This window comes from Manacus vitellinus, unplaced genomic scaffold (genome assembly GCF_001715985.3).
Source record: "Manacus vitellinus isolate BGI_N305 unplaced genomic scaffold, ASM171598v3 scaffold_8_pilon, whole genome shotgun sequence".
Lineage (NCBI taxonomy): Eukaryota > Metazoa > Chordata > Aves > Passeriformes > Pipridae > Manacus > Manacus vitellinus.
The window spans coordinates 17,798,956-17,816,394 of record NW_021940864.1 but is presented as its reverse complement, the minus strand read 5'-3'; the positions used below and the strand labels follow the sequence as shown (position 1 = coordinate 17,816,394).

Genomic DNA, 17,439 nt, shown 5'->3' with positions numbered 1-17,439 from the left:
AACTTTCAGAGTATGCTGTCTTGTTGCCACAGGATTCTTGAGGCTTTATAACACTAATTCCTGTAATCTCATGAGCAGGAAATTTTAAAGTGTATGTTTCCTAATGCCAAGGCTGAAGACAATCCAAGGTGACTTTATGGGAGATTAAAATTTTAATAACTGGTAGACAAGAGTTCTAACTCTGAACTGATCTACCTATTTATACATGCATTTACTGTTATTTTGACTACTGTAAATAATAATGAGATATGTTTTCTTATATAGAATCCTGGATATGCTGGACGTCAAGAGCTACCAGAAAATCTCAAAATTCAGTTTAGAACTGTTGCAATGATGGTTCCAGATAGACAGGTAAAAATCTTGAATAAACTGAAAGGAAAAATGTGTTTTATTTTGATGACCTGTCTCCTGGAGAAACTAATGGAATTTCTACAAAAAATTGTATTTCAGATAATTATAAGAGTTAAACTTGCAAGTTATGGATTTATTGATAATGTGGTCTTGGCTAAGAAATTCTTTGTTCTTTATAAACTTTGTGAGGAGCAACTCACTAAACAGGTAGTGTTATGTATTCCTTTCCTCTTTGTCTTCATATTTATGCAATAAAACCCCATATTTTGGGTTGTTCAGATTGTTTTTGAAGCATAACTTTTATGCTTTTTCACAAAATATTGACATAATCTAAAAGTAATTCAAACAAATATCTCTATAAAATTATTTAACAAATAACCATATTAACTCATTAATATGTGGTCACATAGGCACATTAGTTTGTTAAAAATGATACTTTGTGGTTAGTTGCAAATGCATGAGGGTCTCTGCCTAAACATGGCAACCAGGTAAAAATTATCCCAGTCATGTTGTTTTTCCGTAAGAATTATCTAGGGCTAGAGTAAGTAGTTGGAAATTGGAAACTGGAAACTACAAAAGAAATGTCTAAAGTTTGATTTAAGTTGCTCATGTCCCGATAGCACTGCCTTGCTCTGAAGTTTATGCTTTAAGCTGCCTCAGTTGGAAAGACAGAGTCTTGAATTGAACTATTAGTTTTTTAGAACCCTGCTATACAGAACTATAAAATAATTGCTATGTGGCATTATAAATTGGGAAATCAATAAATTTAAATTAGAAAAGAAAAACCTTTTAACACACACCACCACACTCTCCTCCCTTTCCCCCTCCATCCCCACAACCTTCCTGAAAACAGCCTTTATTATCCTTCGTTTGTTTGAATAGAATAATTCCTAAACAACAGCAACAATTCCTATTTTAGCTACTTTTTCCGGATAGGACAACTATACTATACAATATGGAAATAAGGCTTGATATACTGATGAAATAAAGCTAGAGAATTTGTTACTGATGCATAAACCTTCTACCACACTCTAGGTCCATTATGACTTTGGTCTGAGGAATATCCTCTCAGTACTGAGGACTCTTGGAACTCAAAAGAGGGCCAGGCCAGATGACACTGAATTAAGTATTGTTATGAGAGGGCTAAGAGATATGAATCTTTCTAAGCTGGTAAGAATCTAATTTAATATTTTAGCACCATTTAAAGGCAAGCTTACTGGATTTTTCATGGATTTTGTATTAGAATAGAAAAAAATCTCAAGCATCCTGTTCTTTAGAAATCGAAACGTAATAATCTTCATGTTATCATTAAACAGCACAGAGAGTTTATTAGACTTGTAAACAGTGCTCAGTGTGCAAAGGTTAAAATAGTTTACTAGTGGCTTACCTGTGTATGAGAGTTTTTAGGTACTGACTTGTGTACAGACTGATTACCATAACTAAATTGAATAATGAGTATCCATGAAATTAGACTTTTAAAGATTTATTTACAGATAGGATTTTCTTTCCAATATATGCTGGAATTGTTTTACAAATCAATTTTACAGATTCCAGTGCCTACTCAGTGGCAAATTGCTTTCAGTTTTGGATTTATATTTTGTGTGGCATGTGAATGACATTTTCAAAATGCTATTTTTGTAGCAAGCTGTCCTGTTGGCTGTCTGTAAGCATCTGTATTTAGAAAATACATTCTTACTATTTATTCTTTTAAAACAGAGACTAATTTTAGTTCAAAAGTTCTTTGGATAACCATACTTTCTTTAATTGCTTAATAAATTTTTTTGTTTCAGATAGATGAAGATGAGCCTTTGTTTCTTAGTCTTATCAATGATCTCTTTCCGGGGATACAGTTAGACAGTAGCACCTATGCTGAGCTTCAGACTGCAGTAGCTCATCAGGTTGAAGAGGCAGGATTGGTTAATCATCCACCGTGGAATCTTAAGCTTGTTCAGGTAAAATTTTTTTCTGAAACATTTTTCACAAACAGGAGTCAGAACAAAATGTTGTTTCTTAAACCATGTCTCACTCAAGAACTGCACGTCTAGTATGAGAAAAAATGAAGGTTTTATGTGTAAGATCTATGTGGTGCCTGTAGATCTTCTTCCTGTACTGATTAGAAGCCTTTATCTGGCTTGCAGAGGAAGAACTACATAAGCTTCATCTTACAAGCTGCTGGCATCCAGGAGAACTATCACTGTTTTGTGCCTTTCAGTTCCTTCAACAGGAGATACTTGTATAGGCAGACCCTGACACTTCCATAACAAACCTAATGCTAGTATTAAAAGACAAACAGAAAATTCAGTAAAGAACTCTTCTGAAACTAAACTCAAATACAGTCCTGGAGAAAGTGCAGTCCCTATGTTTATTTCATATACTCAGGTATTTTAGCACTAGTGATGAATCATACTTCTGTTGCATTAATGTTTTGCTACTATTCCTTTTTTCGTTTGAATAATACGAAAAATACTTTTTGAAATTTGGTAAAACTATTTTCAGTTGCTTTGAAAAGTTTAGGTGAGATTTAGTCCTGTAAACTCTTTATAGTAGACTTTCTTGATGCTTAGAAGATTAGGATGTTATGTACTATTCCACAAAACACTAAAATTCAGCAAATGCCTGCTGAGTTTAATTCTGAGCATATAATTTGTATGTCTGGTATATTTTTCATCACTCCTAAGTGCAAGCAAAAATCTTTTTAAAGCATATATTTGTTTTATTTTATTTTGATCTTTTAATTGAAATATTTTGATTTTGTTAATAGTTGTATGAAACTTCTCTAGTACGTCATGGGTTGATGACACTTGGACCTAGTGGATCTGGAAAAACAATGGTCATAACTGTATTAATGAAAGCACTCACAGAATGTGGCCAACCTCATAGGGAAATGCGAATGAACCCCAAAGCTATTACTGCTCCTCAAATGTTTGGAAAACTAGATGCTGCAACTAATGATTGGACAGATGGAATCTTTTCTACACTGTGGAGGAAAACACTGAAAACCAAAAAGGGTATATAAATACTTTGTGCTTGGTATCATAAAAATGCATCTTGAATGATATATTGAAAAAAGCGTATTGAATTTGCAAATGTGGTGAAGTTCCCTGTTGAGGGAACCTATAGAGAACATAGATGAGGTTACAGTTCACTTCTTAAGAAGGGTAACAGTTTAAAAATTTATTATTTCAGTAGTATATCTACATTAAAAAATTGATGATTTTCTTGCCACTTCGGTTCTACAGTGCAGATGTGTTCTTTGGAAGCTGATAAACTATAGTTTAGATTTACTTGTACTAATGTCACTATCTTTAAAATAATGTTTATCCTGTGGTTTTTGACACATTGATTACCCAGTTTTATATTTCAATATTTTATTATTGGAGTACTGAAATTCTTTTTCACAGAGTTTCATTTGTATGTGAGAAAATAAAAATACTTACATTAAAGAAAGAGAATTCTTCCAGGGAACCTTCCTGGAAGGAGGTTAAATTTAAAATTGAATTTTCTATATTGGAAACATATATGTTTTTTCTTGGAAATAGGAAATTTTGTGCATTCCAAATGAAGCTAAAATTTGCTTGCAAAAATTTAAGTATTTTCATCTGTATTTCAAAATAAAAGGAAAGCAACTAGATTTTAAGAACAGATGAGTGATCATAGATTTCATTAACTTCGGTGGGATCTGTGAATATTCAATGCCTTTTGTTTAGTTGCCCAAATAACCCTTATTTTAGTGAAAAAATGAGAAATTTCCCATCTTCCCTGAGCATGGGTGGGGCAGGAGGAGGAAGAGTTAGATTATGTTGGGAGGAAAGAAGTTGAGTCCAGAGAAAGAAAAGGGAGTGGGGGAAAGGTGTTTTAGGTGTTTGTTTCTCATCATCCAAATCTATGTCATTTGCAATAAAATAATTTTTGCCAAGCCGAGTCTGTTTTGCCCGTGACAGCAGGCAAATGATCTACCCATCTTTATCTCAACACACAAACATTTTCACTTTATGTCCCTTGGTCCTGTTGAGGATGAGGAAAGAGAGAGTAGAACAGTTTCTGTTTGGCAGCCAGCCAAGATAAAAAATATTCAACATTATAAAGATATATTTGTGCCCTTATTTGCTACTAATAATTTCAAATATAGTTCCTTACCTAAATATGCCATTTATTCAGTAATGAGCATCCATGGAGATGGCAGAAACTACAATAAATAAAATAAATTTTTGTACATTTAAGTTCTAGACCATCTTTTGTAAACTTATTTTCTTGCTATTTCAGCATGATGATATGAACTATATCTCTTTTGATTATTTTTTCCAGGTGAAAATATATTTCTGATTTTAGATGGTCCTGTAGATGCAATCTGGATTGAGAATTTAAATTCAGTTTTGGATGATAACAAGACCCTCACTCTAGCAAATGGAGATCGAATTCCTATGTCTCCTACATGTAAACTGTTATTTGAGGTCCACAACATTGAGAATGCCTCTCCAGCAACAGTTTCTCGAATGGGTATGGTCTTCATCAGTTCTTCTGTCCTCAACTGGAAACCAATATTGCAAGTAAGATAATCATTGCTGGCTGCTTCTAGTTTTACCTTGCTATACATTTTATACAGAATTTTACCTTGTTATACATTTTATATATTGGGGATGTTTTTTCCAGGCATGGCTGAAGAAACGTTCTGCTCAAGAAGCTGAAGTTTTGCAAAGTTTGTATGATAGAATCTTTGAACCAGCATATACATATATGAAACTAAACCTTAATCCAAAAATGGAGCTTCTGGAATGTAACTACATAATGCAGGTAAAATAGATGCAGTATGAATTTGTATGAATTGTCTGACAATCTTAAATATGCAGAATTAGCAAAGAGAACATTTGATAGCAACAAAACTTAATTTCAATGTTTCCTGACAAAGAAAAGCTCAAACTCAATATTTGTTTCTTGGGCAATATAAGAGGAATGGTTAGAGATGTGCAGAAGAAAATTTTACTTCTTTTTATCGCTTCATACCTAGGCTAGTCTTCAAATGACAGGAATTTGTAAGCTTCAGTAAATTTTCAGAAGCATATGTTTAATAAGCAAGTGGACTTAGTCCAGTACTTTTAATACCAAAAAATTGTGATAAGGATCAGTGTAACCCTACTGGTAGTGTTAGCAGAGGGAGAGAATCTTTTTATCTCCAGATGTAATAGATGTTATTCTGTCCATCAGCTCATCCAAGGTCAATGTAGTAATTTTTGCCTCTCCCTTCCTATAGTTGGAATTCTATCTTGAGTGAGTCGAAATTATATTAGTGATTTATTAATAATAAAAATATGTGACAGATTTTGCAAGACTGTCATTCCTGTACTGCATGTCTCCAGCTGATTTGTTAATGAGTCTGTTGTCATCTGCAGATTCTAAGTCTCCAGACTTTTCATTTGTCCATGTGATCTCGGTTTCATATTTACACACATAAAAAATTCAGTAGTGCCCTTGAATAAGAGGCTAGAGAAGATCATGTTTTGGATAACACTTCAATTTAATATTGGGTGCAAATTGGCTAGTTTAATATCTTTTTGTTGTACTTTAGACAGCTTCAGATTTTCTAGGTTGTGAAGTAGTTTACTGCAAATTAATAGCCGCAGTAAATGCTGCAAAGCTTAACTGTGCAGTAGCAAATGGATATCTATAGAATTATAGATATAGAATGTATCTATAGGATTGAAGTCCACAGGCAGAAACTATGTAACTTACCACTTTCTGATGATGGGTTGACATGCTACACACAACATTTTTGGGTGATATATTGTTTTTCCTCTACATTTGTTATCTGTGAAACCTGACTGAATTGAGCTTGTCTTCAAGGAACACTTTTCCTATGATTAAAAGTTTCTATGTTATTTTTGATTAGCACTTGTTAGGAAGTGTCAGCAAGTTAGTGCTCTGCTCATACTGCTTGGTCAAGGAAATATTTCCCAGATTTAAGCTATATTGACTGTTTCTTCTTGTGAATGAAAATCTCTAGTAAGTTTCTGTCCCACGTGTGACAGAATAATTAAGTCTTAAGGGGTCTCCATGCTGGGGTTACCTAAGAGCCAGTGAGACCAGAGCTTTTATCCTGCTTGAAAAGAATCTTAACATTCCAGTTTTGCCATAAATGATCTATATGCAGACGCCCTGTACCTTTTCAGCCTCTTGATTTGTTTGGTCTTACTTCTCTCTTAATTTAGACATGCTTTTGTTTAAGTTCAGACCTTTTCAAAATTTACAACCAAATCAAACCCATTGCATCTAACAGACTTATGTTTGAGTTCTGAAGTTCAGTTTTGGATGTTCACCCAAACATGCACATGGATCCAATTATCTTCCATTTGTTAGCATTCACAGTTTAAGCTGCCTATTCATCTATAATAATTTTATGATGGTTTTATATAGAAGTGACCTCACCCTTGCTTTCTTCCTTGTAATTTCCATTAACTTTCTAACATTTTACCATCCTCTGACCCACCTCATTAGGTAGACAAATATAATTTACCTTAGGAAATTCAACACAGTTTTTTTTTGTTTAGGGTTGTCCTGCCTTACAAGTCAATTCAAAAAGTGATTAAACTTGTAGCTAAAGGAGATCTGATTGATATAGCCTGCATGAAGGATCAAAGGTGTTTGACATAGGTCTTTACCAGGGATTTACATGGAAGCTAAACAGTCATAGCAGAAGATAGGAGATTCATTTCTAGATAAATAACCTGTTAGAAGATATGAAATGTGTGATTGGATTATCAGTTCTTAGGAAGGGCAGAGGTTATCACTGATCCTGATTCACCTTTGCTGGGATCAGTACTGTTCAAAATATTCATAAACAATTTAGAAAAGTTTTAGGTGAAGAAGTTGATTGATGATACTAGATTATTCAGGGTAGTAAGGACAAAACATCTAACCATGAAGAACTGTAGACAGACTTTATGACACTGAATAAATAGGTAATAAAATGGCAAATGAAATTATGTGAAGATAAGCATGAAGGGAGAAAACAACTGTTCAAAGCCATGAATAGCAGACCTATAGGACATCTTGCTAAAGGTTGTTATAGACAATAAAAGCTTATGTAACGCTCAAGACCACTCTTGATATTTTCAGGGTGGAAAAAACCATAGAGGATTACTATAAAGAAAAAGCTTTATCATTCAGAAAGTCAAAAGCTGAAGAGAGTACCAACAGGAAGTACTACACCCAGCACCACCACAAGCCAAGAGTTTTTTCTTTACTTTTACTCTTCTCCACTTTTGGTCACTATTGCACATGAGATGCTGGGCAAGCTGAAGTTTTCATCTGAACTTTTGCTTTTTATGTGTGTCTTTTTGTGTCAGTTTGATTCCTCTTTTTTTTTTTTTTCCCTTCAAAAACTTGTTACGGAATATTTCCAAGACCCAAAACATCTTTGGAAATTTTGAACTCAAGGTTGTATTTGAGGGAACAAAAAGATTTTTTTCAGATAAACTGGAACACAACCTGTCCTGGAAAAAATTAGATAAATCAATTGTCTTCTAAAGAAAAGGACTGACATTGTTTAACTGATCGTTTTTGAAAACTGAATTTTAAAGTAATCAAAAATATTCTAACTATTTATGTCCTTCAGACTGCACTGAAAGTATGTGTTACTGCATTATTTCCCACTTCAAGTATGAGATCCAAGATAGCATAAAGAATACTAATTCCAAGAGCTGACTGAAAATCAGTTTCACTGCTAAAAGGATATTTTTTGAAGCAATGTGCTGGACACTACCTCATATAGAAAGGGAATACGAATGATATTCTCAAAGACAGTGAAGCATCTGACTTCATGAGAAACATCACAGAGTTATAGACAGCAAGTTACTAGTTTTCTGCAATCTGGACTCTAGTTCCTTAGAAACAGAGTGAAGCAATGATAACATTCAATATTTTAATCTGTTTTTTTTTAAAAGCACAAAATAGAAGTTAATATGATAGATGCATTAATTGACCATAACTGAGATAAATACATCAGACAGATGCTGAGAATGGCAAGGCTCCACCTACTCTTGGAGTTCTGAATATCATAAAATCCCTTAAAAAGCTGTTTTGTTACCCTAGCTCTTAAATGACATATATTATATAGGCATAATTTCAAAGGGCAGCTGATGATCAAATTACTTTAGTAATTTTGAAAATTTTATCCAGTCTTATATAGATATCTTTAGTAAATTTTATTGGGTTTGTAATTCTGAATTTTGTGTTATTCCTTTGTAATCTGTATTGATTTAATGTTTTAATAGATATAAATAATGCATGTGCATACATATATATGGAAATAAAAAGTGATTATGTAATAGTTTCTTAAGGCATATTTTAAAATATTTTCAGTCTATTAATCTTCTGGAGGGCTTGATTTCACCAAAGGATGCAAGTAATTCAGCTCGTCTGCAAAAATTGTTCAGCTTTGCAATAATGTGGAGTTTAGGTGCCCTTCTGGAGTTGGATAGTAGAGATAAACTTGAAGCCTTCATTAGAGCTCATGATAACAAATTAGACTTACCAAAAATCCCCCGTGGCACCAATCAAACGATGTATGAATTTTATGTTTCTGAGCAAGGTAAGAAAAAACACTAACATTCTTACAGCCATATGAGTGGAGGTTTTTTGATAACTGTGTAGTACCAGCACCTCTTGGATGTAAGAAGTCAGAAACGAGATAGAGTGCTCATTACTAGCATTTTCTTATTTCTTTTTTTTTTTTAGTTTCATTGATGCAGGTTACTTTTCTATTAACTTAAACATCCTACAATTTTTAGATAATTTATCCTTGGGCTGGTTTAGTCAAACTTAATATTAATCTTATGTTTAATTTTCTCACAACCAGTAGTTTTTGTTAAAAGAATAAAATTTTATTTTAATTCTATTTAGTAATTCTTATTTATCCACATCCAATAATCAGTTGTAAATCTTACAGATTATAAAACTATAAGACTGGTAAGATATTTTGAAAACTGTGAATCTTGATATTTTGGATAGTGTGCTATTTTCCAGAACAAATTTTTTAGTTTAAATACCCCACACAACCAATGCTATAGAAAACTTATAGCTATGCCAGACTGTGTCCTCCCCTGAATCCATTGATTTCTCTCTTATCCAATTTCACTTCTTTTTTTTTTTTTGCCAGCAATGTTGTTTTAGTGTACACATGTGCAATCCATACTCTGATGTTCTGTAATTTTTCACCAACAGTGTGAGAATTTGTCTCTAGGTAAACATTGTTTTGGGGTTTTTATTTAGATATGTATATATAAATTTAAGAAATATGTCTGTATTTGGTAGGATTGTAGAGTAATTAGGGGTCATGACTAAGTATGTCCTTTGTTACATGCCTTTTAGCTGGATTTGAAAAATTTTATCCCTTTTTCTATATTTTGTAGTATTTTACCCATAACATATGTTTTTTTTAATTATTATACTAACAAGATATTGATCATGATCAAAATGTGAGATATTTTCTTTTTTGTTGTTTGTTCGGTTTTTTGTTTGTTTTGGGTTTTTTTTGTTTTGTTTTTGGTTTTTTTTTGTTTTTATTGTTCTTTCAGGTACCTGGGAGCACTGGAGTAAAAGAGTCCAGGAATATGTTTATCCAACAGATCATATCCCAGATTATGCATCTATTCTGGTTCCGAATGTTGATAATACCAGAACTCAGTTTTTGATAGACATAATCGCAAAACAAAAGAAAGTAAGTACAGGATTACTTATTTAAGTATATACCTACTATATGAAAGAAATAGAAAGTTACTTATAAAGTAACTGTGGGTTGAAATATTCTTCATGTTCTTGGTCTCTAGTAATTTCTTCCTGGATGTATCATTATTTATGTGTTACTTTATTTTTAGTTTCTTAACATAAGTTCTCTGTACTTTTTTCTGTGCATGGACAAAACTTTCAAAATACCCTTTTTATAAAATAATTTTTATCATAAAATTTTGCCTTCAACAACCTATCACTTTTCTCAGAGAAAGATATAAAACCATGTTCATAGTCTTTACATCATATTCATTTTTCGGATTTGTACTTTCTAGAACAGGGAAACTAGGTAAATAAATTTCACAAAGCAGTTCACTAAAGATCTGTAATTCCTAACCTTATCTGTGTCTTTTTCCTCACACTAGGAAAGCTGTAGTTAATAGCAGTTAAGTGCAGTTAATAGCACAAATGTAGAAGAGGAGAGAACAGGGCTGGGAAGAAGGACATATGTCAAATAGGATACCTATAGCCCAAAAATTGTAGAAATTTTATGTTCCAATTAGATGTTAGAAATTACTTTCCATTATAAAGGAAGCCACCTTAGGGTCATCCACTAAAAGAGTCTGCTGCAGTGAATATAGTGGAAACTAGAAGAAGTGAGGCAAATGGAAGAAAATTTTGCTTCTTCCTTTCTCTTTTGACTCTGTAAATAATTTTCTTAGAGAATCTATGTGGGATGAAAAACAGTGTCACTGCATATGGAGTCACAGGAAAAACTCATCAGAAAATATATCATTTAAAAGTAGACACAGAGACTATTCCTTTCTCTAAAAGAGATCTGTTATGCATATATAATTATAAGGTTTTGTAGTACTTATGTGATTTATATATCTGTTACAGGCTGTTCTGCTTATAGGAGAACAGGGGACTGCAAAGACAGTCATGATTAAGGGATATATGAAGAGATATGACCCAGAAGAGCACTTGTCAAAATCTTTAAATTTTTCGTCTGCCACGGAACCATTTATGTTTCAGGTAAAAGTATAGATTTTAAGCAATCTTGTATATAATTTCCTTGCTAACTGTATAAAGTGTACTTAATTCTGACGATAAGTGACTTAGGATTAAAGTCTAAAGTATTTTTTTATCTAAGTCACTTCAAAATTTCAGAAAATTCTATTAAAAATAATTTTTGCAGATGAGAATAAAATATAGCCACTCACATAGAGATACATATATCCATGATTGCTGTGTGCATTTTTTGCTGAAGACCTTTTCTTTTTAGATTTTTGGTTATTCTTCATTTTTTTTCCTGATTCTTTAGTATACAACTATATTTTTTATAAGCACCTTTCAACTTACAAATGATTTTATTTTTCCTCAGCTCAGGTGTGACTACAGCATCAGAAATTCAATCTTTAAGGACCTCTAGCAAAACAACTTTTGTAGAAATTTTTCTTTCTCAGTGTAACTGGTAAAAATTCGTATAAGTAGAGGCAAAATCCGTAGATTGTTTGGTTTTTTTCAAGTGATCAAAAGGATCATTTATACCACTGTGCTATGATTTGATACTACTGATTTGCTAAGATGTGATCCTGTAAGTTGAATTGACTTCATTACCAATTCAATGCAATGAATTCATGATGACAAGCCTCCACTAGGATAAAGAAATTATTTTGGAATATTTCTAGATTGAAGAGTCTGCTCGCAGAACAGGTCTTGCAAACTCCATCCCAAAATCAAACATATTTTTTAAGAAGCTAATGTAAATTTTATTAAGAAAATGATGAAAAGCAATGGATTAAACATTTGTTTTTAAAAAATACCAAACTCACAGAATGTCTCCTCAGTTTTTCTCAGCAGGTATTCTTGTATAAGGTCTCTGGCCATGGTTTGTATCAACTGGGTGGCAGAATAAGACAGCCATCCTTTCATGCATGCAAGATTTGTTGAACAGTCAGTATCTCTGTCTCGGTGTCCTTTACTTAGTTTATGGGTCCCTAGAACATTACTGTCTTGCAAACAAACTGCAGGCTTCCTATCTCTGGTACAGAGAGTCTGTGAAAGAATGTCTTGTCTCTGCTGCAGTCCTGTCTTACCTCAGAAGATATACTCCCTCTTAGCAGCTAGCTAGCTGAATACATAGTTCACTCAGCTGATTTCCAAGAGAGAGATGTAGCAGAAAAAACAGTTGAAATCCTTGTAAACACTTGAAAGGGCTACACACAAAATATTATTATTTTTTTTAATTTTGAGTCATCATTCTGAGGATATTTGAAAGATTGCATAACTTTGGATGCATTAGATGTGTTACAAAGTTTTTGATTTCTTATGTAATCACTTAGTTTCTCTTTTTCACCTTAACCACATATTTTCTATATGCCTTTAAAATACTCAGCTAATATATTGTTGTAAAAACTGGGCAAAAACATTGGACAAAACTTATATCTGTTTTCTGTTTCTAAAATACTGTTAATACTTCTATCTTTATGACAGCACATGCCACATTACTCATATAGGATGACATTTGTGCTTTTAGAGAGAAAACCTTATTTGTCTAAGGAAAACATCTGCTGCCATCTTGTAAGGTGTTTTTTCTGTCATTGTTTATGTATCTTTAGAAAGGCTGTAGAGCTGTAGAACTTTGAAGAAACATTTCAATTATATATCAGTGTCTCACTTGCTTATTGCATCCAACTTCTTGCTACCAAAATATTAAAATTCTGCATTACATCACTCACAAGACATCTGGGAAATCATTGTGAAAGGACTCTAAGTTGCCTGTGTATGGTCTGCTGTTGTATTGCAAATATAAAACAACTGATATTAGAGGAATGATAATGTTGATAATGAAATAATAATTTCTAAGTTTGAAATATTTTTAAAAACTTCTCTGCTAGCCAGAGGGTTGCAGGACAGGAATTGGATTCCTTAGGAATTGGGTTCCTTCATCATAGAATTAAAGGTGAAACTGCTTACAAACAGAGGGAATCATTGGGGAAGAACTATAGCAGAAAGCAGAAACACACTTTCCAACAATGCATTTTAAATATTGTTGCTTTAGATGCAAAATGAGAATTTTCTTTTCTTTTTTAGAGGACAATAGAGAGTTATGTAGACAAACGTGTTGGAAGTACTTATGGACCTCCTGGAGGCAGAAAAATGACTATTTTTATTGATGATATCAATATGCCATTTATCAATGAATGGGGAGATCAGGTAAACTGTTTTTTAACATATACAACATATTTTCAAATTGTTGTGCTTTTTATATATATACACATGGAAATCAGTGGACTTCCTAAATATTTTAATTAATTGTTAATTATTGGAAATGCTTTCTAATTATGATACACTGACAAAAAAAGAAAAGAGAGCAAATTAGAGTTACTGAAGGGACATGTACAATAATGGTGCCATGTTTTACATAATCCCCACTTCCTCATTTTTGTAAGTCTAAATAAAAAGCATCTGTGTACTAAAGTAGCATATTATTACTTTCAAGATTGACACTAATTTGAAAACACTAGTAAAAAAACTTTCTGTGAAATGTAATTGTGATACTTCAGAGAAAGAAATAAAGGCTGTGAAAAATTCAAGGGTAACACGCTGGCTTTTGATAAGCCCATCTACAATTTGTTTGTGTAGTATCTATATGCTTTTGGAGATCTGGCAAAAGTCTTTCAGAGTTTCTTCCTGTAGTAGGTCTGAAGTACTTGAAGTCCAGGATGTTAGGTCTTCTGAAATATCTATTCTAATATAAAGACCAAATATACTTACTATGACTTCTTAAAATTTGCTCAGACTAAATAACAACAGAGAACCCTGGGACCTCTGCACTTTTGAATGTTCAGGCTCTCTGCCTTCTGTGAAGCTCACAGTGTGTGTTAAGGCTGCTGATAGCATTGAGTGGGTTTGTTAACAGCATGATTAGTAGGTCTGGTTGTGAGAGTGGGCCCGGGCATGAATTTAAGTAGCAGTATGGATTTAGGTGGGTCTCTGTGGACTGAATAGTTCCTCTTTACTTTAGAAAGCTGGTTTTGTAAAATGGAGACCAAGTGTGAGTTTTTAGTATCTCTTAAGTGGAACCTATGCCAGTTCTTTGGTTTGCATCATTTGCTCTCACTTGAGAGAACTGCAATTTTTCAAAAAAAATTGAAATTACTGTTGAATAACCCACAACACTAGCTACTTCGTCAACACAGTCTAGAACATGGGTGGCTGCGTTTGAGGAAAAGCTCTTACAGGCTCAGGCAGTTTCCAGAAAAGCAAGGATCTCCATTAGGGAAGGATCTCCACTAGGTCTTTCATTATGGCCCCAAGATATTGTCGAAATATTTTTTATGGGATGATGGTTTGTAATCAGTGCCCTCCTGCATATCATGTTGGTTTTGCTGAGGTATGTGGGCATATACATAAGGCTTGCTGAATATTATTGGAGCAGTTGCTATGGGGGCTAACTCAGGTGCTGTAGAGTGGAATGTAGAGTGAATAACCTTTTCAAAATAAACATCTTCCTCTTTCAGAAAAGAATTAGTTGTTTTGCTTCAAAGGAGACCAAAATTGAACTGAAAAGCGTAGTTTGAACATCTGTAGCTGAATGTCCAGCAGCAAAATAAGGAACAGAAAAATTTTCCCCCCAATACATTGCCTTAACTTTTAGTTTCATTTTCTTGATATTATGTGATAGTACAGCCATGAAAGAATTTTTCTGCCATTTAAAATTGCATAAACCAAGATCATCCATATGACTAAAGAAGGAATTTTAATCTGGTTTTAGATTAAAGTGAAAATATTTCTCTATGGATTAATGGTAAAGTTACAAGACAAAATTAAATTATCATGGTATACTTTGTTTTTTCTTGCATGAATTTCTAATTTGTACAAGTTGCATAAACTTGCAGATAACAAACGAAATTGTCCGTCAGATGATGGAAATGAGAGGCATGTACAGCTTGGATAAACCTGGAGACTTCACCACAATTGTAGATGTACAAATAATAGCAGCAATGATCCATCCTGGAGGAGGCCGTAATGATATTCCCCAGCGTTTAAAAAGACAATTTAGTGTGTTCAATTGTACATTGCCATCCAACGCATCCATCGACAAAATATTTGGTACTTCTTTCTTCTGCTTTAGTATAATTTATTTTTTTCAATAATTGATTTAAAATGTATAAAAGTATACTGTCTGTCTCACTTTCATTGTGCAAATTCAGAGTACTTCCAATGAAAAAACTGAAGTTGTATTACAGCAAAAATAGTCCTATGGAAGAGAAATTAACCCTTTTAAATGCTTGCCTTTCTAATTTTGGACAAACAAATGTTGAGAAAGTAATGGCATTTCCTGGAATACTATGAGCACTGTTATTACTCTGTAGGTTACCATTCTGCCTCTGCCCTGTCTGAAATGCACTCTGTTGCTAAATTTCTCGATTCTGTTAGCTCTGTCAATATGGTATATTGTGAAAAGCCAGCACTTACTGCCTGTTGTTACAATGCCAGTTCAGAAAAGCCATAGACATCAAAGAAAAATCATTTAACCTGTAATATAAAATTATGTTTTACCAATTAGTGTTTTAAATAAGTGTTAATATGTCTCGCTCACAATCTACCTTATTATATCCTTATTATATTGCATTTTACATTTTCAGGTGTTATTGCCTGTGGATATTTTCATTCCTGTAGAGAATTCCAGCCCGAAGTATGTGATCTGATGGAAAAATTGGTCTCAACAGGCAGAATATTGTGGCAGCGGACAAAGGTATAAATTACAGGAAAAGCTTTATCACAATCAGTCTGAACAGAGTGCCTATAGTGTAATTTAACTGACTATTCTCTAAGAACATATCTGTAACAAAAACACACGTACACCCCAAACCCAAACAAACAAATAAAAGGGAGAAAGATGTCTTGGAGATGAAACCTGGAAAATATCAGATTTCTGTATACAACATATGAATGGAAATATCAGTCCATTCGTTCCTATAATCAGTGTTACCCAAAGCTTTAATCACTACAGCTAAGGAACACAGAGTGAAATTCTTTACAAATTATAATTTTTAACTTATAAAGCCAGAGCAATATATGAAACAATTGCATCTTATAAGAGTTGGTGTTCTACATTTAGTGCTAGATTCTGCTTTCAAACAAATTAGATACTTTTGGTGACTTCTTGCAAAGAGTTTTCCCACATTATTATGTGTGAAAATTAGTTGGTTTTTTATTTTTATGTTTTATATGTGTTATTAATTATAAATTTATAATTTATATTATTCTTGAATCCTTCTAAATATTACTGATTTTTATTATCTACAATATTTTTCTTTAGATAAAGATGCTGCCTACACCATCTAAATTCCACTATATCTTCAACCTCCGAGACCTTTCTAGAATTTGGCAAGGAATGTTAACTATAAAGGCAGAAGAATGCAACAACAGCACTGTCCTTCTAAGGCTTTTTAAACATGAATGTACCAGAGTAATTGCTGACAGGTATAATAAGTATAGCATTTTATATCTAGTAGATTTAGCCATTCACTTCATATATGCTCATATATCCATACAACTTCTGAATATGATAAACCTTATTAGGTCAGTGTGAAAAATTTTGTCTTATTTTACATGATGTTTGCACTAGGGTATTATCCCAATAAATACCATGCTATATTTTGATAGATTAACCAAGTAATTGGTGGACAACATCCAAATATGCACATATTGTATGTTATAACCTACTTTTTTTTTGTGCTTTGGCTACACTCAGCTAGTTACATTGCAAAAAAGAAAATTGTATTGTGTCCTAAATTTATACGCAAAGAATATTATAAAATTGCTTTGATCTCCTCACAGGAAAAAAACCCAAACAAACCAGGATTGCATGCCTGTGGCTAAAAACTGGCCCGTCTCCTCTAAATCTCTGTCAAAATATTAATAACACAGATACAGCTATGATCTCTATGTGTTAGAGATCAGTATTATTTTTCTATTTATAGTGTCTGATTTTCTTGTGCAATTCTAAGTAGCACTATAGCTGTCACTAAAAACTTGACATATACCTACTACTACTGTGAATTATTATAATTTATATATTTTTTTTATTCTGATGTCCTGACAAAGGGCCTTTGTAATTTTTATTAAATTAATGTTTTACAATTAAAGCATTAAAATTAAATTTTACTCTCAAAAATATGTATTCTTATTTTCTTACCCTTCATTTATTTTATAAAGCTATCACAAAATGAAAGAACTGAGAAATATTTTGCCACGGACACAAGAGGGCATATTATAGTGCTTTTGCTTTTAATTAGACCTAAAGTTTTGAATTGGAAAGTAATTAGGAGTTACCTGCCATGACCAGAATTTTTT

The 17,439-nt window shown here is 32.9% G+C and overlaps 1 protein-coding gene across 1 annotated transcript in view; it reads left to right on the top strand.

The window, feature by feature from the left end:
• Nucleotides 1–17,439, top strand: part of DNAH8 (dynein axonemal heavy chain 8) — a 120,945-nt gene that overhangs the window by 54,205 nt on the left and 49,301 nt on the right. Inside the window, exons 45-58 of the mRNA XM_018084995.2 lie at nt 265–351; nt 451–558; nt 1,387–1,521; nt 2,142–2,303; nt 3,113–3,359; nt 4,657–4,898; nt 5,002–5,142; nt 8,707–8,935; nt 9,921–10,063; nt 10,972–11,106; nt 13,168–13,290; nt 14,976–15,189; nt 15,726–15,835; nt 16,403–16,566. Of these exons, the coding sequence (XP_017940484.1) occupies nt 265–351; nt 451–558; nt 1,387–1,521; nt 2,142–2,303; nt 3,113–3,359; nt 4,657–4,898; nt 5,002–5,142; nt 8,707–8,935; nt 9,921–10,063; nt 10,972–11,106; nt 13,168–13,290; nt 14,976–15,189; nt 15,726–15,835; nt 16,403–16,566 (2,240 nt within the window). The remainder of the gene's footprint in view (nt 1–264; nt 352–450; nt 559–1,386; nt 1,522–2,141; nt 2,304–3,112; nt 3,360–4,656; nt 4,899–5,001; nt 5,143–8,706; nt 8,936–9,920; nt 10,064–10,971; nt 11,107–13,167; nt 13,291–14,975; nt 15,190–15,725; nt 15,836–16,402; nt 16,567–17,439) is intronic.